The following is a 23,187-nucleotide window of genomic DNA, read 5'->3' on the forward strand; positions in this document are numbered from 1 at the left end:
CAACAAAACCCGGTGGTTGTTGCAAGTAGACTGTCTCTGTGAGATCGCCATGTAAGAAGGCATTTTGAACATCAAGTTGTCGTAAGGGCCAATTGTGTGAGACTGCCAAGGATAGAACCACCCGAATTGTAGTCGCTTTGACAACGGGACTAAAAGTCTCATGATAATCAAGACCATGTTGCTAACGATAACCTTTTGCAACAAGACGCGCTTTGTAACGTGTAATTGCCCCAGTTGGATCACGTTTGAGCTTATAGACCCATTTACAACCAAAAACATTAGCATTCGATGGAGGAGGAACTAAGGACCAGGTGTTGTTGCGCTGAAGAGCAGAATACTCGTCGGCCATGGCCTGACGCCATTGAGGCGATTTGTTAGCAACGTTAAAGGTGGCTGGTTCGGTAGGAACAGTAGTAGTATGATAGGAGGCCGGACTATATGGTTGAGAGGGTTTAGGATTAGGACGCAAATTAGAGGGACGAGGACGAGGTAGAGAGGAGGAACTGTCGGGTTGGGAGGTAGAATGTGCTAGTTGAGATGTGGTGTTTTCTGGTTGAGAGGTGGTGGTAGTTTTAGGGCGTCAAGCAAAGGTATAAAGGAGAGGCGGAAGAGGAGGTTCATGTGGAGATATAGGGGAAGAAGATGATGCGGGAGGTGGTGTAGGTGATGTAGGAGGTGTAGGGGATGTATTGAAAGGAGATGGTGTAGGTGATATAGGAGGTGGAGGGGATGTATTGGAAGGGGATGGTGTAGGTGACGTAGGAGGTGTAGGGGATGTTTTGGAAGGAGTTGATATGTCAGGTACAGGTACAGGATTAGGATAAGAGGATGTATAAGGATCAAAGGAAGATGTGGGTGGAGATGATGGGCTGATTTGGTAAGGGAATAATTGTTCATGAAAACGAACATGACGAGCGATATAAAGGCATTCGGAAAAAGGGTCAAAGCACCGATAACCATGGTGGGAGGTGCTATATCCAAGAAAAATGCACGGAAGAGATCTGAAATCCATTTTATGCTTGTTATACGAACGGAGATGTGGATAACATCGACAACCAAACAAACGAAGAAAGGAAAAATCAGGTTTGTGTTTGAAAACATGTTCGAAAGGTGAGATATTGGAGTTGGTTCTAGAAGGCATACGATTTATGAGATAGACGGCTGTGTCAAAAGCATAATGCCAAAACCGTTGTGGAACACCGAATTGAGCAAGAAGAGTGAGGCCGGTTTCGACCACATGACGGTGACGACGCTCAACAACGCCATTCTGTTCACTGGTGTGAGGACAAGACAAGCGATGAGTAATGCCGAGAGATGAGAAAAACTTAGAGAGGTTTCGAAATTCACCTACCCAATCAGTTTGAACAGATTTTAGTTTGGTTTGAAATTGTCGTTCTACTGTAAGAAGAAACTGTTGGAAAGTACTAAAGACATCAGATTTGGATTTTAAGGGAAAAATCCACATAAAACTAGAAAAATGATCAACACATAGTAAGAAATATCGATGGTCTTCAAAAGAAGTAACAGGGGCTGGTCCCCAAACATCACAAAAGAGTAAATCTAAAATATGAGAACTTTTATAATTAGAAGATGATAGATGAAGTTTTGAAGATTTTCCAATAGAACAAGAATCACAAGGTGAATTGACAAAATTGTTTGATAAAGGTAAACTATATCTAGAAATCATTGACTTCAACAGCTGCGGATGGGGATGTCCAAGTCGTTGATGCCAAGTGACGGAAGAAGCACGAGTAGCGGAGAAAGCAACTTTAGACGAGGTAGACTGCAACTGCGGAAGGTGGAAGGAGTAAAGGCCGCCACTATTGGGACCCATGAGGAGGGTAGTGTGAGTATTCTCGTCCTTCACAGCAAAAAAGGAAGTGTGAAATTCAAAATAAACATTATTATCATCGCAGAATTTTTGAACAGAAAGAGGGTTTTGTTTGATTTCTGGAACATGAAGAATTTTGGAGAGATGAAAAGTTTTATTAGGAGAATAGAGTTTAGAGGAGCCAATATGGAGAATGGGTAAACCTTTACCGTTGCCAACATGTAAGTTGTCATGGCCATGGTATGCCTCGGAGTGATCAAAGCTCGAGAGATCGGATGCAACATGATGACTAGACCCAGTATCAGTGACCCAGGTAGAGGAGGCCCGGGATCGATAATCTGCAAAATTAGCGGATGGTTGTTGTTGTCTCACACGTATGGTGGAGGGATCTCGATTAGGGCATTGAGACGGAACATGCCCAATACCGCACCTGTTACATGTACCATACACAGTATTTTGATTAGATGCCCAACTAAATTGGTTTCTATTACCTCCTCCTTGTGGACGATTGTTGTAGCTGCCACGCCCACGGTTGTTTGTTGATCGGCTGTTGCGATTGTTTCCTGATCGATTTGTGTAAAAAGCTTGGGCTGATGTTGAATTAGTTGGCTGGAGCTGTAACCCCAGCTGTTATGCAAGCTTTTGAACAGCTTGGATTGCTTCATCTTGTGATAGAGACGAACCAGCAGCCATGGAACCGGGTTGTCTAGTGGTGGTTGTGAACGCTTGGGCTGGTGGCATCACTGTGGAGGTCTTTGTAATCATGTAGTCATGGTCAGACAGTAGACCATGAAGTTCAGCAAAGGCTGTTGGAGACTGTCTTGCTAAAAGGGTAGATTTCAAGCCATTGTATTCTTCTCTTAAGCCAGAGATAACTAGCATGACAAGGTCCTTTTCTTTAACTGGTTCGCCAATATTAGCAAGAGCATTAGAATACTCTTGTGCACGGGTTAAGTAAGCAGATGAGGACTCATCTTCTTTCATTGTGATTTTCAGAAGTTGGGTTTTAAGAGTATATTCACGAGAAGAAGTATGAGGAGCATAAGCACTTTCTAAAGACAGCCAAAGATCACGTGATGTATTACCTTGAACATGCTGAAAAGACGTCTCAGAGATGGTGGACAGAATAAGCATTCGAACATGCGCATCATTAGAGACCCATGTATTGTAACAAGGGTTAGTAGTAGATGTGGATGTGGTCATGGTGTCGCCTTCTTTTCCTGTAGGGGTGGTGGACACGATGGTGGCTGGTGGGCACTGTATGGTGCCATCAACATACCCGAACAGGTTGTTTGTAACCAGAAAGGGTTGTAACATAGTTTTCCAGTAGCCATAGTTGTTTGGGGACAAAGTAAAGGCAAATTTATGAGAGTTGTGGGCTGTTTTCTCTGCAGTAGTGAATGCTGTGAGAGGCGCCATTGTATTGGCTAATGTCAATGTGTACTGATCGACAAGAGAAAAGAGGAAGAAAGAGTAGAAACAGGTGCAGGTTGATGATCTTGAGGGCTGCTGTGGCGCCAATTTTAGGGTTATGGAATAGCGGCTCTGATACCAAGTTAAATTGGTAAAACGTGAATTGTATATCTTCTCAGAATGTCACAATTACATAAGTATTAATAATAGATATATTTACACTATGATCCCTCTAGAATATAAACATGTAATTAATGCCTAATATATATAACATTTGTCTAATACGATGATATGGAACTTTACAATGAGAAGCATTGGTGTTGGATCGAGAGAAGCACATTCGGTGACTTTCAAGGCAGAATTTAGCAACACTGAATCGGTTCTGATAAGTTTTACAAGCTTTAACGAGACCCGAACCAGTAACAATGTGTTATGTGGGCCCGTGATTGATAGCACAGTGCTTCGGTTTTCTGATGGATTACATTCAAAAGCACATAAGCATATCGGATTGGTGACTTTTAGCTTTCTTTTGGCAATGACATTACTTACTTTCGTGTAAAGTTCGCTTGTAGAATTTATTCTTTTATTTTCGATCATTATATTAAGAATTTTGCGTTTAATTTTTGTTACAATTTCTATAATCTAACTGTGAAACAAAACTTTGCGTAAACTACATTTTTTACATTCAATTTGCATAAAATCAAAAGAAAAATCACCTTAGTTCATTTAGCCAACAACGCTTATAAAATTATACCATAATAAAGCAACATGCTTCAGTGACCTGTACAAATCATGCTACAATGACTTGTACTATTCGATTAAACTGTGATGCATGGAGACGCGAAGTTGGGACTGTTTTGCATCCTAAACTCTGCAGGGAGGCAATCTGTCACATGTTACAGAAAATAAAAAAATGAAAAACAAGAATCAATTCTTTTATGGTCTTATCAAATACTAAATTGCAATAAGCTCAAAAAATAAGGCAAACAAAGCCTTAATGGGACATGACTTGATCAAGTAAGCTATATATAATATATGGGGTTTCTATTTAACTTAAGACAGAAAGAACAACTTAATGGAGAAATATTAAGTCACCTGCTTAGATGTAGGTTCAGATGTATCCATTGCGGTTTCAATCCTTAACTTTTGAAAATGTTCTTGTTTTTCCGGTGCAATATATGCACGCTTATCTGCAGGAATTTCAGCCATTGTAGAACCTGATGATTAAGAGAAAAAAAAATTCATATTGTTGGTTTAGAGAACAGGTATATACAAAAATCCATTTTAATCATTTGCTAAATTTAATTCGTTAAATATGTTTTGTTTTATATTAAATATATTTTATATGTTTTAATAAATAACATCAATAAACAAGTTACATTATATATTATAAAAAAAATAGTTATTATATATGTTTTTTTTGTTGTTCCTATGTTTAAAAACATATATATGATTTTAATATTATTTATTGTATTTTCAGATATGTTGTTCCATATAATAAGATCATTTTGAAACAATAGTAAACATAGGGGTGAGCATTTGGACCGGTGGACCGGACCGTTTTTTTGGACCCCCGGGTCGGTTCTCGGTTCTAAGATTTCTCGCCGGTCCGGTCCGGTTTTTACCGGGTTTAGAACCGGTTGGACATGATTAAGATTTTTGTGACGTTTTTTAAACGCACATAACTCATTCGTTTTAAGTCGGATTGACCTGCGGTTTTTTCCAACATTTAGTTTACAGTTTGTAGATGAATTTAGACTATAATTTTGTTTATTTTGGTATTATATTCACCGTGTTACAATCCTTCAAAGTAGAGCTATCAAAGCTGAAAAATTCAGCTTTTCAGCAACATTTTGTAAGCTGTAACGTTTTTTAAACACCCATAACTCATTCGTTTTAAGTCGGATTGACCTCCGATTTTTTCCAACATTTAGTTTACAGTTTGTAGATGAGTTTAGACTATAATTTTGTTTATTTTGGTATTATATTCACTAAGCTACAATCCTTTAAAGTAGAGCTATCAAAGTTGAAAAAATTCAGCTTTTTAGCAAGATTTTATAATCTGTGACGTTTTTTAAACACCCATAACTCATTCGTTTTAAGTCGGATTGACCTATGGTTTTTTCCAACATTTAGTTTACAATTTGTAGATGAATTTAGACTATAATTTTGTTTATTTTGGTATTATATTCATTGAGTTACAATCCTTCAAAGTAGAGCTATCAAAGCTGAAATATTTCAGCTTTTTAGTATTATTTTATACTATAATTCCGAGTCCGCGTTTAGCACTTGTGGTAGAGTTGTAAGTAAATATCAAACTAGTTTATCGACATTGATAGTTGAAGCTTTGTTATGCACCCAAGATTGGGTGATAAAGTTTACAAATCCGATTGTTGACAACGTTGGTGACATCTTGAACGATGATGATATAGCTTTGGGTAAAAAAATTACAATCTTTATTCTTTTTTTATACAATTATTATTTTTTATTAAATACTAACAACATTTTTATTTGTGTTTATGTAGAGATTGCACAAGCTTTAAATATGTTACATATGGATGACAATGATATGGGGAAGAGGTCAATGGAAGATTAGATTATGAGTTTATGAAATTTGTTAGTTTGATTGATTTTAAAGTTTAAACTATGATTTTTGTTGTTACGGTAATACTTTTTTATGTTTGTCTTAAAATTGTTTAACTTTTGTTGGTGAACTTGATTTATATGTTAGTTGCTTTTATTTGGAAAATTAATTTTTGCAAATTGCAAGTTATAATATTATACATCAATGTAGATTAGTTAGGCATGAAACGGAAATATATTAATTTTGCAAGTTATAATATTATACATCAATGTAGATTACTTATTATACTTTATGCAATTAAAGTTGTACCGGTCCAAACGGGTCCAAAAACCGGAAAACCCAGACCTGGACCCGGACACGGACACAGACACGACTCATCCGGTCCGGTCCATGGTCCACAAAATTCTCCATAACCGGTCCGGTCCAAGAGCCGGTCCGGTCCGGTTCGGTCCGGGCCGGTCCAAATGCTCACCCCTAAGTAAACACATATGAATCTAGAGTGGTGTAGTCAGGTTAGCTCAATAAAGTATCTTTTTAAGTACATTAAAAAATGATCGGATAGGATCACCACTTTTATTTTTATGCAACAGAAAAAAGGAACAACAGAAAGAATATAACACGATCGTGATGTAATTGGTGATTTTTACAACTATTGTTATATTTCCATATGTGACGCATGTTGGAGACTTTTTGGATATGACATTCATTATAGAACACTGCCTGTCGAAAGGTTGTCATTTCACATTGAACACAAACAGTCTGTTGTCTTTAAAGCATACCAACAAGTTACTAAAGTTGTTTCTAAACCCACTGTCGTTGCTTCTCAATTTGTGGCCTGGACGGAATGTACCAAGCATGAAGCAAATGCACATAAGCTATCATATGTTGAATTCCCTAACTCGATATGTTGGTAATAAATCAGATAAGATAAGGACAAGAAGAAAAACAAAGGCCAAGACATTTGGCTGAATAAATCACGTGTCTCCCAAGTCTAGTGACATTTATTACCTTCAGATTTTGCTAAACAAAATAAAGGGTCTTACTTTCTATGAAGATATTAGGACGGTTAATAGAACCATTTATGAGTCTTACAAAGATATTTGCTATGCTTTTGGTCTATTACATGATGATAGAGAGTACATTTCGTCGATAAACGAAACATATCATTAGGCTAGTGCTTCTTTCCGAAGGTTTCTTTGTTATGTTGATTACATCAGATAGTTTGTCGAGGCCTGATCATGTTTTTAAAGAGTCCTATAAGTGTCTTTTGGATGATGTCATTCATGTTCATGAAAAAGAAATCGGCGTCACAGGTAAATAAACTGATTTATAGTTATTTTTAATTCAAACTAATACAAAAAAAATTGCAAATTTCATGAATTTCAACTTTAAATAAAGTTGGATAGAATTTAACAAACAAACGTCATTATTTTGTATGCTTAGTATTATAGTAAATGTAATAACACAGCCAAAACCCACGTTTTTACTTCGTATTAAAATATACATTTTAATGTTAGTATTATAGTAAATGTAATAACACAGCCAAAACATTTTTACTTTGTATTAAAATATACATTTTAATGGAAGTGCATTGCTACAAATTGTTCTAAAAATGACATTTTTGCACAATTTTCGGTTAAATCGTAATCATCCCCCCCCCCCCCCCCCCCCTATTTTTTTTTTTTTTTTTTTTTTATCATTTTCACAAAAAAAATTCTCATTTTAAACCGTTTTTTCATATGTCAGACTAATCTCATAAATGGAAATAAATTGCTATAAATTACTCTTAAAATGCTATTTTCACAATTTTTCGTGATTTCAAAACATCATCATTTTACCATTTTTTTCATTTCAAAAACAATAAATTTTTTAGTGTTCTTTTTAATCCAAGTGTATAGTATGTCGATATCTCCAGAAGTATGTTGCTAAAAATATATCTAAAATGTATATATTTTGCACTATTTTCATTTGCTGTGAAAACAAACATCATTTTTACCATTTTAACCTTGACAAAATAGTCTTGTTTTTACCAAAATGTTCTCGTTACAAACCCTATTTACCTGATTTCAAAATTCCTCTTTAATAAAAGACCTTGCTATAATTTTCTACATTTATACATGTATCTAAAACAAACCAATTTTTACATTGCGAAGACAGTCAAATTTTAACAAAACTGTGCATATGTTAATCCAATTGTATATGTTACTAAAACACGCCTATAATGGATGTAAGTTGCTAAAAAATTCTTAAAAAAATTATTAATTTTGCACAATTTTTACCTTATACATGGAAAACAGAGAAACAAAGAAAAAAATTTACAACATTTTATCTCATTACAAAATCTTAACAAAACCTATATATATATATATATATATATATATATATATATATATATATATATATATATATATATATATATATATATATATATATATATATATAATTGTTTATTGCATTTTCAGGCTTGAAGCTAAAACCGGATGCAATTTTCAACATTACATTGTCATACATAGAAAAATCATTATTGAGTTGTGGAGTGAGTTTGAAGCAAATACCCAACATGCCATTTCCTGATCATAGATACATTCAAGAGTCCTACAATATGTTAATTCAAGAGTCCTACAATATGTTAATTCAAGATGAGCTTAACTTTGATCCTCCTATTCTTGAAGTTGAGCATCAAGACTTGCATTCTGAATTAAATGTCGAGCAAAAAAATGTTTATGAAACAATTGTGAATGTTGTTAACAACAAACAAGGGCATGTCTTTTTCCTTTATCGTTATGGAGGAACCGGAAAGACATTTGTTTGGAAGACCTTGTTTGTTGCTATTTGATCCAAATGTGAAATTGTTATCAACGTTGCTTCAAGTGGAATTGTAGCACTCTTGCTTTTGGTGGTAGGACAAATCATTCAAGATTTAATATATATCAATTAACTTAACAAGGATTCATTTTGTTCTATCGCGCCAGACGACAATCTTGTTGTACTACTGAACAAAGTGAGACTTATCATTTGGGATGAAGCTCTCATGATGCACCGTCATTGTTTTGAAGCATTTGATATGACACTTAGAGACATTATACATTTATCGGACATGCATAAATTGTTTGGAGGCAAGACCACTGTATTTGGAGGTGACTTTAGACAAATTCTTCTATTAATACAAAGAGTCAATCGTTCGGATATTGTGTAGGCATCATTGCATTCATCCAGATTATGAGATTATGGCGTGAATGTATAATTTTACGTTTAACAATAAACATGAGGCTTCAAGTTGGTTCTCCAACTAATGATTTGGATGAGACAAAATCATTTGTTGAATGGATTCTTAAAATGAGTAAATGTAATATTGGTGGTCCTAATGATGGTGAATCTCAAGTTGAATTTTCAGAAGACATTATCGTTCGCTCTACAGGAGACCATATCCCTTCAGTTGTATGCACAATTTATTCGTATTTTGAAAACCATATTGATGATCCTTCATATTTTCAAGATAAAGCTATTTTGGTCTCTACAAATGAAAACGTTGATGTTATCAATGACTACAAATTAGGATTGATGAAAGATGAAGGGAAAATGTATTTGAGTTCAAATTTTGTATGTGAGACAGAGTCGGCAGATTGTTTTGAGGAATCAACTTACTCTCCATACGTGTTTAATGCTTTTAAGGCATCCAGAATTTCCAACCATAAACTTACACTAAAAGCAGGTTTTTCAATCATGTTACTTGTAATATCGACCAAACAAAAGTCTATGCGATAGTATCAGGTTACAAATTGTTAGGCTTGGAAAACATGTCATTGAGGCACGAATTATAGACAGTAGATTCTTCAAAGAGACTAATTACATACCTCACCTGTAGTTGATTCCGTCTGATAAAAGAATCCCCTTTCGTTTTCAGCGGAGGCAATTCCTATAATTGTTTGTTTTGCTATGACCCTTAACAAAAGTCAAAGACAATCATTATTAAGAGTTGGATTGTACTTACGTAAACTCATCTTCACACATGGTAAGTTATATGTAGTTGTTTCTCGCGTCATAAGCAAAAAAAGTTTGAAGGTACTTATATGTGATCAGGAAGGTCATCCAACTAATAAAACAAAAAATGTTGCTGGAAAGTGGTTTTTCAACGATTATAGATATTCAAACATTTCATTTTAAGTTTTCGACATTTTAATATAACTAGTAACGCGAACTCTGTTTATGATGCTACTTGATCTTTCTTTTTTTAATTTATTGTGTATATTTTTTTATGACTTTATATGTTTTTTTTATACATTCCCCAGTGTTTCACACGAGTCATAATCTAGTTTTGATATTATATTTGGTTCACGAAGCCTAATCGGATAATCCACCAAAGACACATTTCCGATTTACATATGAAAAAGAAAACAACGTTATCGGAAAGTATATGGAAATTTCAAAAAATTTAAAGAGATCCAATATTAGTGAAATCTGAGGCTTTATAGTCACACATCCAAAAATGGATACAATAATTTTAAGTTTAAAATAGTTGGTAGCAGATTTCCGGAAAAACCGTTCAGCAACTTAAGCCGACTTGAAGAACTCTTCAGGTAGCATGGTTGCCAAAGGATGCGCGGCCGAGCAATCAGTGGGACCACCACCAAGGCCCATACCTCTTGATCCTTATCATTCGTCGTGTTCGGGATCAAACTTGTCTTAGAGAATTGTACATATGCATCACCTAACTTATATTATATCATAATTTGAGTCCTTCTTGGCACCCATGTTAATTTCAACTATACAAAATAGAGGGTGACAAAAGAGCGAACGATAATGTCTTCTGAAAATTCATATTCCATGTAATTAAATAACACATGATCACATATACTTTAACTAACATGAATAGTCAATGGTTAGTCTTCTGCTAGTGATTCTCTCTTATTTCGAAATGTTACGAAACCCATGATCTTACTTCATCGACCATTGACTTCATATAAAAGCAAATCTTTTGAAAACCAAATCATGGTACACGTTGACAAAAGAGTTGACTTTGCATCTTCATATACAATATGTTCGATCATTTCCCCTAAATTCATAGCTAACCTCTTGCCATTTTCCTTAATCTATATGCAACCCACTCTCTTTCAATAGCAATGGCTCTCATGAATCTCATCTTTATATTGCTCTTCTTGGTATCACTAGTGTATTCTAAAGGTACGTTCTTATCTATTTTGACCAAATCATTGCTTTTTTTTTTATATTATCTCCAATTCTAATGATTTAATCTTTCATATAACTAAGCAGTTACACTTGAGAATTCTGGTTTTGAATCTCCACCAACAAATCTAACCACAAACTCTACCTCCCAATTCATACTCCTCGATCCCAAAACCAACCGTATCCCCGGTTGGTCATTCAACGGTACAGTTTGGTACGTGACAGCTGGCGAAAACGTTTCTCTACCCGGAAACGGTCATGGAGTGCAATTAGGTCCAAACGGTATGATTAACCAAACATTCAAACAGGATGGAAATTACTATTATGTCCTCACCTTTACACTTGCTCCAAGCAGCCCCGATTGTGCTAACTCCACTTCTGTAAATGTTTCGGGCCCTACTGCTTCTGAAGTATTCTTCTTCAGAGAATCATTAGGGACCGAAATGTGGCAAACCTATGCTTATTCGTTATGGAACCAAATGGGTCTTATGAGCCTACAAATTCAAAGTACATCAACAAGTAATAGTAATAGTAATAGTAATAATATAACTTGTTGGCCTATTGTCGACACTATTCTCGTTACCGGGATCGATAGTCCATGGTGGTATTCAGGTATGTCGTTAATTGCAAAATATTTTTTATAAGTATTTCAAATATTTAATTAATTTTTTTAACAGATAATGGGTTTGCAAATAATGGATTCGAAGTGGGACCAGCCTTTATCGGGAACTCCTCTCAAGGAGTCCTACTTGAGGCTGATTCAAGCTATCCTGAAAGTTCAATCCAATCTCCGCTCCAACATTGGAGCATTTTAGGTATAGTAAAATATCTCGACTCGAAACACTATGCAGTCCCACGTGGAGGTCGAGCAGTTGAGTTGGTTTCTGGTAATCCATCGGGAATCGTGTCAGATGTAGGCTTTCTGAAAGACAGGCAAGTTACTATTGATTTCATCATGGGTGATGCCAATGACTCGTGTGTTGGGGATTTCTTAGTGTTTTTGCAAGTTGGAGACACGATGATATGGAACTTTACAATGAGAAGCATTGGTGTTGGATCAAGAGAAGCACATTCCGTGACTTTCAAGGCAAATTTTAGCAACACTGAACAGGTTCTGATAAGTTTTACAAGCTTTAACGAGACTCAAAACAGTAACAACGTGTTATGTGGGCCTGTGATTGATAGCACAGTGCTTCGGTTTTCTGATGGATTACATTCAAAAGCACATAAGCATATCGGATCGGTGACTTTTAGCTTTGTTTTGGCAATGACATTTCTTATTTTCATGTAAAGTTCGCTTGTAAAATTTATTTTCTTTCATTTTCGATCATTATGTAGGAATTTCGCCTTTAATTGTTGGTACAATTTCTATAATCTAACATGTAAAACAAAACTTTGCGTAAACTATATATTTTTACATGCAATTTGCATAAAATCAAACGAAAAATCACGTTAATTCATTCAACCCAACAACGCTTATATAATTATACCATAATAAAGCAACATGCTTTAATGACTTGTACAAATCATGCTACAATGACTTGTACTGTTCGATTAAACGTGATGCATGGAGACGAGAAGTTGGGACTGTGGTGCATCCTAAACTCTGTAGGAATGCAATCTGTCGACATATTGCAAAAAAAAAAAAAAAAAAAGGATCAATTCTTTTTAACTTAATACAGATAGAACAACTTAATGGAGAAATAGTCACCTGCTTAGAGGTAGGATCAGATGTATCCATTGCGGTTTCAATCCTTAACTTTTGAAAATGTTCTTGTTTTTCCCTTGTAATATATGCACGCTTGTCTGCAGGAATTTCTAGCCATTGTAGAATCTGATGATGAAGAGGAACAGAATTCATATTAGACATAATTTGAGTTAGTTACATTTTTGGTCCTTGAGTATAGTTGATTTTTTCAATTGGTTCCAAAAGATTTCTATTATAATTTTGGTTGTTATCATTCGAGTTTTTGTAACATTTTTGGTCCGAGTACTTGGACCTAAAACGTTATAAAAACCTCAAATATGGACCAAAATTGAAAAAATCAAGCATACTTGAGGACTAAAAATGTAATCTACTTTAATAATTTTAATATGAAATATAGTGAATATGAATATGATGATTTTAAAACCTACATTTTCAGCATACTGGAATGCTTCATTGGTCTTCAAGCATGACTTCAGTGACCGAAGAACATCCTAGTAAATTAACATGCAAAAGAAATAAATTTTACAATTAACATTTAGTTCCATAGTTTAGAAATATATGTTTGTTATTTTTTAAAAGAAAAGTGTCACCTTTTGTGCAGATTTCTTTGCACTAAGTCGTTCATCAATGACAAAGGCAACCTATTAATTAAAAGAAAACCAAAGAATCAGATTCTAGCCATGGCATCATAATCAGAAGAGTAAATTACAAGAATGGTCCTTGTGCTTTACCAAAAATCCCAGGTTTGGTCCATTTTATGAAATTTTACAAATATCGTCCCAAGTTTGATTTTTGTTGCAGTACTGGTCCCCAACAAATGTGAAACAACTTTTGTGCTATTATGTAATTTCTTGTACCTTTTAATACGTATTAATTAAAGTTCAACTGAATTACATTTTGGTCGATGAGTATATTTGACTTCAACATTGCTCCCAAAAAGTTTCTCTTGCAACTTTTGTTATGTTTTTTGTCCTTGTTTCAAGAAAATGACTATTTTTGGGACTCAACGACCAAAAATGTTACAAAAACTTCAAATAATAACCAAAAGTGCAAAACAAACCTTTTTGGAACCGAAACCTCAAAAATTAGATAAACTTGGGGACCAAAAATGTAATTTACTCTTAAAGTTATGAACAAGTAATGAAAAAAAGTAAAAGAAATTACATAAGAGCACAAAAGTCATTTCACATTCAACGCCACCACAAAATCAAACTTAGGGTCTGACATTAAAGAAATTTCAAGAAATGGACCAAACTTGCAATTTTGAGTAAAGCACAGGGACCATTCTTGTACTTTACTAAATCAGACTTAAATACGAAACTTTAAAAGATATTAGGGTAAAATGGTAAAAATATACAGAAAAAAAAAAAAAAAAAGTAACCTTGTTAAGCAACCTCTTTGGTTCCTTGAATGCTGCTTTTTTGGCCCATTGATGGAATAAATGTGAAACATATGCACGTTCTTCACTGCTGAATCTATTTGATCAATAAAACATATAATTCAAATTATGTTAATTTCAACACTTTGATACTGAAACTAATAATATAAAGAACACATTCTGACCTTTTTAAGAAATCATTGCCATTGCATGGAAAGATAATTTCACTTGATTCTTTGGAATCTTGATCGAATAAATTACTGTTTGTTTCATCAGTCTCCGGTTTTACTTTTACTTTTACCAGATCATCAGTAAAACCAGAGTTTTTATTTGGAATATTCTCCTGCTTCTTCCCTTGTAAATAAACAGAACTAGACTCGTCCTATAAAAAAAAGTCAAAGTCAGATTGACTTTTATTATGATGTAAAATTAAAAATTGTAGTTATACTTATACACACCTGAATTTCTAGAAGATGGGTTGGAATTTCTTTGAGGAAACGTGAAGGTCGAAGAATCTGAAAGAAAAATATAAAAATTATAAATATATATGTAAAGAATGAATGAATAATTGATTTTTGTTAATTGTTATACCACCTGCCAATTTGAATCCATAGTGACATAAAGAATAAAAAGCTTCTTTCTTGCCCGAGTTAATGCCACATATAGTAAACGTCTTTCCTCCTATCATTTATTCACAGAAGATAAATACAGATTTAACCCCTGATTAAAATGTAAAAAAAAAAAATTAATATCAAACTTACCTCAAGGGAGGCACATTTATCTATCGTGACACCGTTATATTCATGCAAAAGGGGTATTTCAGATTCGTTTGCCTAAAATATTTATTGATCCATGAGAAGTTAAAAGTTTTTATTATAAAAATAAAAATCCACATATAAAAGTTTATTTACAGAATTACAGTGTACCTTTACTATGAAGACAGTGTCCCACTCCAATCCTTTTGACTGCAAGTAATAATCAGATAATAAAATTAAATAATTGAATATATTTATTTACTTCAGATTATGACTTATGTATATATATACCTGATGAATGGTAGTAAGAGTAACAGCATGATCATTATCATGTCGCCTCACACGAAAATTTTCTGTTTCTCTTTCAGATATAAAATCTATAAAAGATTTAAGTACATTTACACACCCTTTTTCTTTTTCTTTTTCTTCTTTATCTTTTTCATCTAAATCAAAGTCGTATGATTTTAAAAACTCAGAGACATCATCTAGTAAATATTGGAGAACCTGTATAAACAGTAAAAAAAAATTATTTATCTAATCAACTTTTTATATAAAATATAAAATATATGTTTATGTAGTGAAAAAGACTTGACTTACTGATCTAAGATCATGCTCTTCATTTAGCAACTTCCCTCCATCAACATCAAGAACAGCTCGTTGCTCAAGAACATACTTCTGTAATATATATATATATATATATATATATATATATATATATATATATATATTTACTATATGCAATTATTAACATTTAAACAATATTTAAAAAGATGATAGATATACCTGAGGTATCAAGTTGGCTACTGATGTGATGACAGCTGAAATGGATTGTTCCTGTAAATGTAAATGTAATCATAATTTTTTTTTTTTTTATCATGAGAGATATAAAGTTTATTAGTTTGGTAAAAATTAAATAATTTTTTTTACAATAATTAAATTTACCCTGTGAACAAGCTTTGAAATCATGTCTAAAGTAACCAACACCTTTCGTCCTTGAGTGAGGTGACTCCTAAAATGAAAGAAGGAATTAAGTTAAAAAAAGGAAAATGTTAATAAAAATTACTTCATAATCACAAGCATATAACTTTTTTAAATTTTAATGCATCATACCTTTTGAAGACACCAGAAATCTTTGCACTAAATATATCAGAAGCAGCAGATATGAAGCTGCATTTTCTTACAGTTGAAACTTTATTAATATGATCAATCACCTACAAAGAGAAAAAAAAGTGAAGAAGTTTTATTATTTATAAACTCATGATGACATCAGCATAATGCTACTATAATTTATTATTTATAGTTTTATACCTTCTTTTTTTCATCTTTTTCAAGAGGCAACAGGGCCTTAAATACTCGCCTATATGACCCATCATCACATGCCACCAATGTTGTTCTAAGCATAGATATAATAGCCCTTACCACCTGTCAATTTTCCATCAGTAACTAAAGGGTAAAACGGTAAATGTATCAAAAAAAATTGGATATAGGATTTGACCTTTTTTCTATAAAAAGCAACTCCATGAACATTGAATGGAATTTTTCTTTCACGAAAAGCTGTTTGGAACACTTTACCTGAAACCTGTTACATAGAATGTAACTTATAACAAAGAATAAAGAAAAAAAAAATATTTTTAAAAAAATGTGGTTGACCAGTTGACCTGTCTCCTGTAAAGAACAGCTATCTCTCCAAAACTGCCTTTGATAGATGAAGAAGTGAGTTCTAATATTTTGTCAACAACAAATGAACATTGTGCATCCTCATTACAACATTCTTTGACACTAATCTGAGTGAATAATCTTATAATCAAAATCATGCAAATCAAATATATATATATATATATATATATATATATATATATATATATATATATATATATATATATATATATATATATATATAATATTTCATACACAGTTTATAAAAATAACAAGTTAGTTACCTTAGAACCAGAAGAATTATCAGTCAAAACCTTATTTAACTGACATCTTTTTGAATTATTTTGTATAAGAAATGATGCAGCATCAACTATACAACGGGTAGAACGGTAATTCTTATTTAATCTGACCTGAAATAAAGCAATGTAAAGAACATCAAGAAGTATTTTTTACTTTCTCCACAATTTGCACACAAAAAAAACAATAATGATTATGTAAGTGCTAATCAAACATTCAAACCTCCTTGTGAGGTTGAAAATCTTTGCGAAATGACTTGAATCCGCTTACATTAGCACCATTGAAACTGAAGATCGACTGCATCATGATTTATAAATCATAAACTCAATGTATTATTATTATTATTATTAATAGAATCTAGATAGGATTATATAATTACCTGATCCTCATCTCCAACAATAGTTATGCGTTTATGTGATGCAAGAAGTTTTAATAAATCATATTGCATGCTACTTGTGTCTTGAAACTCATCTACTACAATAGCTTGCCATGATTCTTGACACTCCTTGAAAACTTCAAGTGATATAATTATATAAAACCAATAAATGTCAAAAAATGAGAAGCTTCAGTGCTTAACTTTAATAAAAAAACAAATATATGAGTCTAACCTTCAGGGAAATCAGTAAGCAGCTTGACGGAGTAGATAATTAAGTCATGATAATCCAAAGCATTACATGATTGTAATATTTCCTCATATTTTGTAAGAATTGCAGCCTGATACAGATTCTCATATCAGAATAATACTTCAGAAGCTAATAAATTAAGAAACTAGAATATCCAATTCAAAGTCATCTTACTCCAATTGCATTTCCTGAATTCTTACAATCTTCATAACTTTTTCCTGAAGCTTTAGCCTGAAAAAAGAACATTGTTTAAGGCTAACAGATGATTCGTGTGTCAGAAAAAAAAACAAAGAAAACTCAAATGACATAAGTTGACTTACTTGAGCCACAAACTTCATCCACTTCTTTGACTTTTCTCTGAAGTCTTCAGGGCAGCTTTTAATGACATTAGACTCCTCACAAAGTTTGTCATCAGAATCTGAAATCTTTATTTTATTTCCACTCTCTGAGAGACGAACAGCTTCAATCACTGCTTTTCTTTGTTGCCCCTGTCCATACACCAAAAACTCTGGTGTTCGACCTACCCTATAACATGGGCAATATAGTCATTAGTCAATATGGTTATATGAAAAATAAATGAGAAAGATTTACTTTTACATACTTCTCAGCATGTAATCGACACAGTTGCAATGAGAATGAATGAAAGGTGCTGATCATGAGCTCCTTTGCTGTTGCCTTTCCAGCCACTGCTGCAATCCTGTCCCTCATTTCTGAAGCAGCTGCTGTGGTGAATGTCATAGCCAATATGTTGGATGCTTCAATCCCCTGAATTTGGTTTTTTGAACAAAAGAAACACATGTAAAAACTTGTAGCTCTCAATCACAATGACAAAATGACAAAAGAAAAAGTTAGTACCTTGTGAAGAAGCATTAAAACTCGCCCAACCATGGTGGATGTCTGACAATAGAAAGAAATAGGAGAATATGTAAGAATTAAGAAAGGTTTAAACAAGAGGAAGAGAGTGGTAAATAGTGAAAGAGTTGAGAAATACAACCTTACCACTTCCGGGACCCGCAACAATCATTAAAGGTATTGAAATGTCACTGGAGGCTGCTTCACGTTGCTTATCATTTAAAGACTGCATATATTTTGCATACTCTGTAGGCATGCCTTTAATTATCAAAGCCTCAGAATTTTCCTCCAAGATATTATCAGTTTTGAAGTTCTCTAGCCCAACAGGACTCAAGTTGGATTTAAGTTCATAGTTGTTCTTTTCAGCATGTGCTTTCTTCAACTGAATGTCACAGCTAGACTCCTCGGTTACTATCTTGGACTTTGTCTCAGACTCACATATCTCATCGATTTCAGCAAGAATGGAATCATCAAAATCTTCATAAAAAATAGTGGGCATTATTGTGGAGATCTCTTGAAGACTATAACATGTCTGTTGCCTCACTGGAGTTACGGATGAAGTTGCATTACAATCTACAGGTCTGATTGGAGTTTTGAATGAATCTAAGCTTGGTTTATTCTCATTTGGGTTATGAGAGCCTTGGTTGAAGTCAAATCTACTCATGGGAACTCCCTTGGCACATGAGCTCCCATTACAATTTATTTGTCTGACTGGAGTTTGAAATGAAGTTTCACTATAATTTATTTGTCGGATTGGAGTCTGAAACGAAGTGAGAGGCTTTTCATTCTCATCTGGCAAACCCCTCGTCCTGGCAAACAAGCCACCATTACTTTTATCAACAGAAGGCACCTTGAAATGCGAACTGCTGAGACACCCGCTCTGATTTAACTTAAGATCCCTAAATGGAGTGGGAGTGTTCACTGAAATGTCTGCAAGAGGCAGTCTATTGACACTGCTAACAACCGGTGGAGTTTCAATCCCCTTCACAACCCCGATTCTACAGAACAAATAAAACAGAAACTGTAAACAAACTTCACCTAATATACAATCGGGAAAAAAAACTGCAAAAATCAATATTATTTTTGATGTTAAATCGAAGCCTAGAAGAATGGATTAAAGGTTTTACTTTCGAGGAAAAGAATTGGAGGCCATGGAGGCATCTCGGGGGCGTTTGCGATCAAGAAGAGCCTTCGCAGCTCTGAAATTTGCGGAAATTCGAGCCTTTTGTTCATCTGATAGTTGTCCTACACCGATATTTTCTTTGTTCATCGTCTTGGGAGTTCGGATAGGATCCAAATGCGAGCTCCGTGAAGACGTTTTAGGGAAAATTTGATCTGATATATGAATCGATCATCTAAAACGGCGTAAGTGGAGGTTTGTGCCCCGTTGCGGTGGTTCCCTCCTTTGTTGTTGCGTTCAAACTTCAAAGTTCAAACATGTCCTTTTTGTTGGGGGCTTCGGGTCGAGATTCAGTTCGGGTAGACCCGTTTAAAGACGATGATTTATTTTTATTTATTTATTTATTTTGTCAAAAAGTTAGGAGTAAATTACACATAAGTATGTGCCGTGGTGTAGTAAAAATTATTAAAAAAATGAGTAATGTAAACCTTATAAATGATTACTTTTTTTTTAAATAACTACATTCCCTGGAACATCTTGTTCCGGAGAGCTTTCTAGAATTCTCGAGTACGGTTTCGGAATACAGTTTCCTAGCTTTTTTTTTTATGTGTAACATGTGGTTTTTCTTTTATCGTAAGTTTTCGTTTTATATAATGTATAGGTTTTGCTTTTATAAAATGTTTATATTTTGTTTTTATAAAATGTATACCTTTTGGTTTTATCAAATATAAAAAGCAATTAAAATCAACAAACAACTAATAAAAAATAAACAAAATAAATGATGTGTCTATAGGTGGTATTATAAATACGATATTTAAATTATCTTTGCCATTGTACCTTAAAATTTCCGTTGATTGTTTTCGATAACCCAAAGCCAATGGACCGATTTTACCCTCTATAGAAATCGATTTTCCGGTGGTTAACACCTCAAAGAACCAACACAAAAACACCTCACAATTCTTTCTGCTATCAATCTATTGTGATACGTCTGGGGCCTTTTTCAGGGTCATCTTGAAGCTCTCAAGTATGATTGAATTAGTTGGTTCGGTACCACATTAGTTGATTCTCACTAGCAATTTGTTGATGTGGACTCTTAGACCTATACACCAATCATAATTTTCCGAACAGTAGCCGCCCTTCTAATGACTATCGTATATAGTCATTGTGTCTTCAAATCCAAACCCAAAAATCAATGAGTTTGTGGTATGTTAATTGGGATGTAAAGCTACAAAAAAAATGTTAGAAATAATTAATTAGTATATAAATACTCAGATAATGTAATCCAAACAAAATTCTACCGTATCACACTCTGCTCGGGCTGGGTAAATGGATCCGTCAGCCATGTCACTCAATTCATATGCATCGGTGTTGAAAGCTGACGACACCACCGAGCATCATCCGCTCTATGCTCTAGCAGCAATGAGATCCACATCATGAGGTGTTGTCAATTAATTTTTTTTTGCAGTAAATTAAGTATTATTATTAGAAGCGTAGTATGTAATAATCAAATAATTATATTACTTACATCACATGACAACCATCCTCCATGACTATCCACATATAACCATGTCCAAAACTCAAGCGTAGCAAAACCGGTCAAATAATTATGAGCACACAACAGCGAACCATCCTGTTCTTTATATACAATGTGTACGGTATGATCTACAAGATTTTCCAACAGTGTTGGCTGTTGTTGTGTAACATCTTTCCTTTTCATTTATATCCATGGCGACTTATATCATATAGACATAACTTTTTGGCGTTTAGAACGCCTAAGAGGTGCTTGCGTTGGTGTTTTGTAATCATCCCGCGAAATCTTTATTACACCCGACAGGTGAATAACCGGAGACTACTGCTCAGGGCCAACATTCAACGACTGTTCAGGGCTGACATTTAGCGGCTTTTTTCGGGGTTGCTTAAGACATAATCATGCTTCCATAACTAATTGTCATTGTAGTATCCCTATACGGTTCAATAATGTATACTTGTAAACGATGCAAAAACATAACAACCATAAACTATGAAATAATTAAAAATGTACCTCCATCCCCTTCGAGGTACCAACGTCGTATCCGGGAGTCTTATTGACAAGTTTTACAACCATAGCTAAAGTAGCCTCATGCTCTGCTAAACGCTCCTCCTGAGACTGCAACTGCTCGCAACATTAATGAACCTCATTTTTCAATTGACCGACCTCGTCCTACAAGTCACTAATAATTTGGTCATTTTCAATTTATGGGTCAGCGGGCGGCGACGGTGGTGGTGGTGGGTGAGATGGATCATATATCTATGCTTCTTTTCTCGATGCTCGTGGGCTGGGGAGTTTTTGGGTGATGGTGTTAGGGAAGGTGCCCTGTGAACTTCAGGGTCTGGAAAATTAGGGCGCTCAATCCAATCCGAGCTAACAACCCACCATTTAGCACACATCTCATTTTCTGTTGGCTCCAACTTTAGTACGAGTCTATTACATTGCTAACAAAATTATAAAATTGTAAATAAACACGAATTATAAAATAAATAATAAAGTAACCATACGTCGTCTATTAGTAAAAACTAGTTGCAGTGAGTCTTTTGTAACGACCTAAGTTTTGACCATGCAACATCATGTAGGATCACATTTTGTTGTCGGATACCAAATAAATTGATCACTGGAAAAGTCTCAAGAATCCATATTTGAATGTTAGCAAACAATTAAATAAAAGTTAGTTGGAATGTTAGTAAACAAAAATAAAACTTTCATTATATAGTTACCTTAAAAGCGTATAAAAACCTTGTAGGGTGTAGGTCAATCTTTGAGGTCCGTTCTCTTTCAGTTCTTCTGGATGTAAAAGCTTCTCAACCTTATTGAATACAATATGTAGTTGTTTGTACTATTGATCCCAAATTATCCTCCCCTATGGATATTCGACACATAAACTAGTTAACAATTTAATTTATAGAAAAATATTAGTAACGATAGGTAATTTAATTAATCATTAATTATAAAATAGATGACATTATACATGTCCAATTCATCAAAGTTGGATAGCAAATCGAAATACTCTTCTGTAACAGACTGTTTAGCCAACCGCCCATTGAAACCCTTCTCTAACAGGTATAGAAGACATACACAGATTGCATCCTCGTCCGATAACTCATTGAGTGAATTTTTTAAACACCTTCGTAACATGGTCTAATTTGACAGAGACATTCGTTGGGACTATAGGAAAGGCATGTGAACATAAGGCGCCGCCGGATGCAGAAGTAGGAAAATAGTCACCAAAACAGAAGTCGGTGATAAGACAAATTTCTTTCTTCCCGAAAGACAGCTCGTAACCCCCAATCTCAAAAACCATTTCCTCTGCATGGCTTCGGGGGTTGGTGACAACTTCATGGGAAAAGATGTAATGTAAGGCAAAGGATCCATATTTACATTAGGAATGTCTAACCACCTCCCAAAACATGTATTCTGGAACATAGTCTTGCATTCAGGTATGTTTATGAATGTCGCAAGGATTTCCCCGCTGATTTTGGGTTTGCACGAGAGTGTAATTGATGCATCAACACTCATGTCGTGCTGCACAAATAAAAAAGGTGTAAGCACTTCTTTCTAAAATGGAAATGACTAATATTTCTAAAATGGAAATCCCAGAAGTCAAATCATAAAAACATAAGGAGGTGCACGATCACCCATTCGACTTCTAGGCCCAGTCAACCATCGGGTTGGAATGCCCCAGATCCTCAACCATCGGGTTGGAATGCCAACATACTATGGGTCCAATCATCCTCGGGATGGTATACCCTCGG

At 34.4% G+C, this 23,187-nt stretch overlaps 3 protein-coding genes across 4 annotated transcripts; 2 read left to right on the forward strand and 1 right to left on the reverse strand.

Annotated features, from left to right (window-relative positions):
- Nucleotides 1-9,092: 9,092 nt before the first annotated feature.
- On the forward strand, nt 9,093-9,593 carry LOC145075880 (uncharacterized). Its single transcript, XM_079021963.1, has one exon. It carries the CDS (start codon nt 9,093-9,095, stop codon nt 9,591-9,593), a length of 501 nt encoding a protein of 166 aa, XP_078878089.1.
- Nucleotides 9,594-10,905: 1,312 nt separating this feature from the next.
- Nucleotides 10,906-12,303, forward strand: LOC145074250 (protein BIIDXI-like). Its single transcript, XM_079020660.1, has 3 exons — nt 10,906-11,009; nt 11,100-11,624; nt 11,690-12,303. The coding sequence occupies exons 1-3, from the start codon at nt 10,949-10,951 to the stop codon at nt 12,301-12,303; spliced, it is 1,200 nt and encodes a 399-aa protein (XP_078876786.1). The 5' UTR covers nt 10,906-10,948.
- Nucleotides 12,304-12,391: 88 nt separating this feature from the next.
- On the reverse strand, nt 12,392-19,683 carry SRS2 (P-loop containing nucleoside triphosphate hydrolases superfamily protein). Of its 2 annotated transcripts, XM_079020658.1 has the most exons (28): nt 19,409-19,683; nt 18,424-19,279; nt 18,285-18,326; nt 18,031-18,194; nt 17,750-17,954; nt 17,604-17,660; nt 17,415-17,520; nt 17,186-17,319; nt 17,029-17,103; nt 16,794-16,919; nt 16,512-16,637; nt 16,349-16,432; nt 16,162-16,275; nt 15,964-16,064; nt 15,796-15,862; nt 15,637-15,687; nt 15,451-15,528; nt 15,145-15,357; nt 15,025-15,063; nt 14,860-14,931; nt 14,693-14,779; nt 14,557-14,613; nt 14,284-14,480; nt 14,102-14,195; nt 13,311-13,361; nt 13,149-13,211; nt 12,724-12,846; nt 12,392-12,633 (listed from the first exon to the last, which is right to left on the reverse strand). In XM_079020658.1, exons 1-28 carry the CDS (start codon nt 19,549-19,551, stop codon nt 12,544-12,546), a joined length of 3,615 nt encoding a protein of 1,204 aa, XP_078876784.1. In that variant the 5' UTR covers nt 19,552-19,683; the 3' UTR covers nt 12,392-12,543. The 2 variants fall into 2 exon arrangements, with proteins under 2 accessions (XP_078876784.1, XP_078876785.1); XM_079020659.1 differs by lacking the exon at nt 12,392-12,633 and having other exon boundaries at nt 14,115-14,195.
- Between the last annotated feature and the right edge of the window lie 3,504 nt (nt 19,684-23,187).

The sequence above is a fragment of the Lactuca serriola genome, chromosome 9, assembly GCF_051521515.1.
Source record: "Lactuca serriola cultivar US96UC23 chromosome 9, Lser_US96UC23_V15, whole genome shotgun sequence".
Classification (NCBI taxonomy): domain Eukaryota; kingdom Viridiplantae; phylum Streptophyta; class Magnoliopsida; order Asterales; family Asteraceae; genus Lactuca; species Lactuca serriola.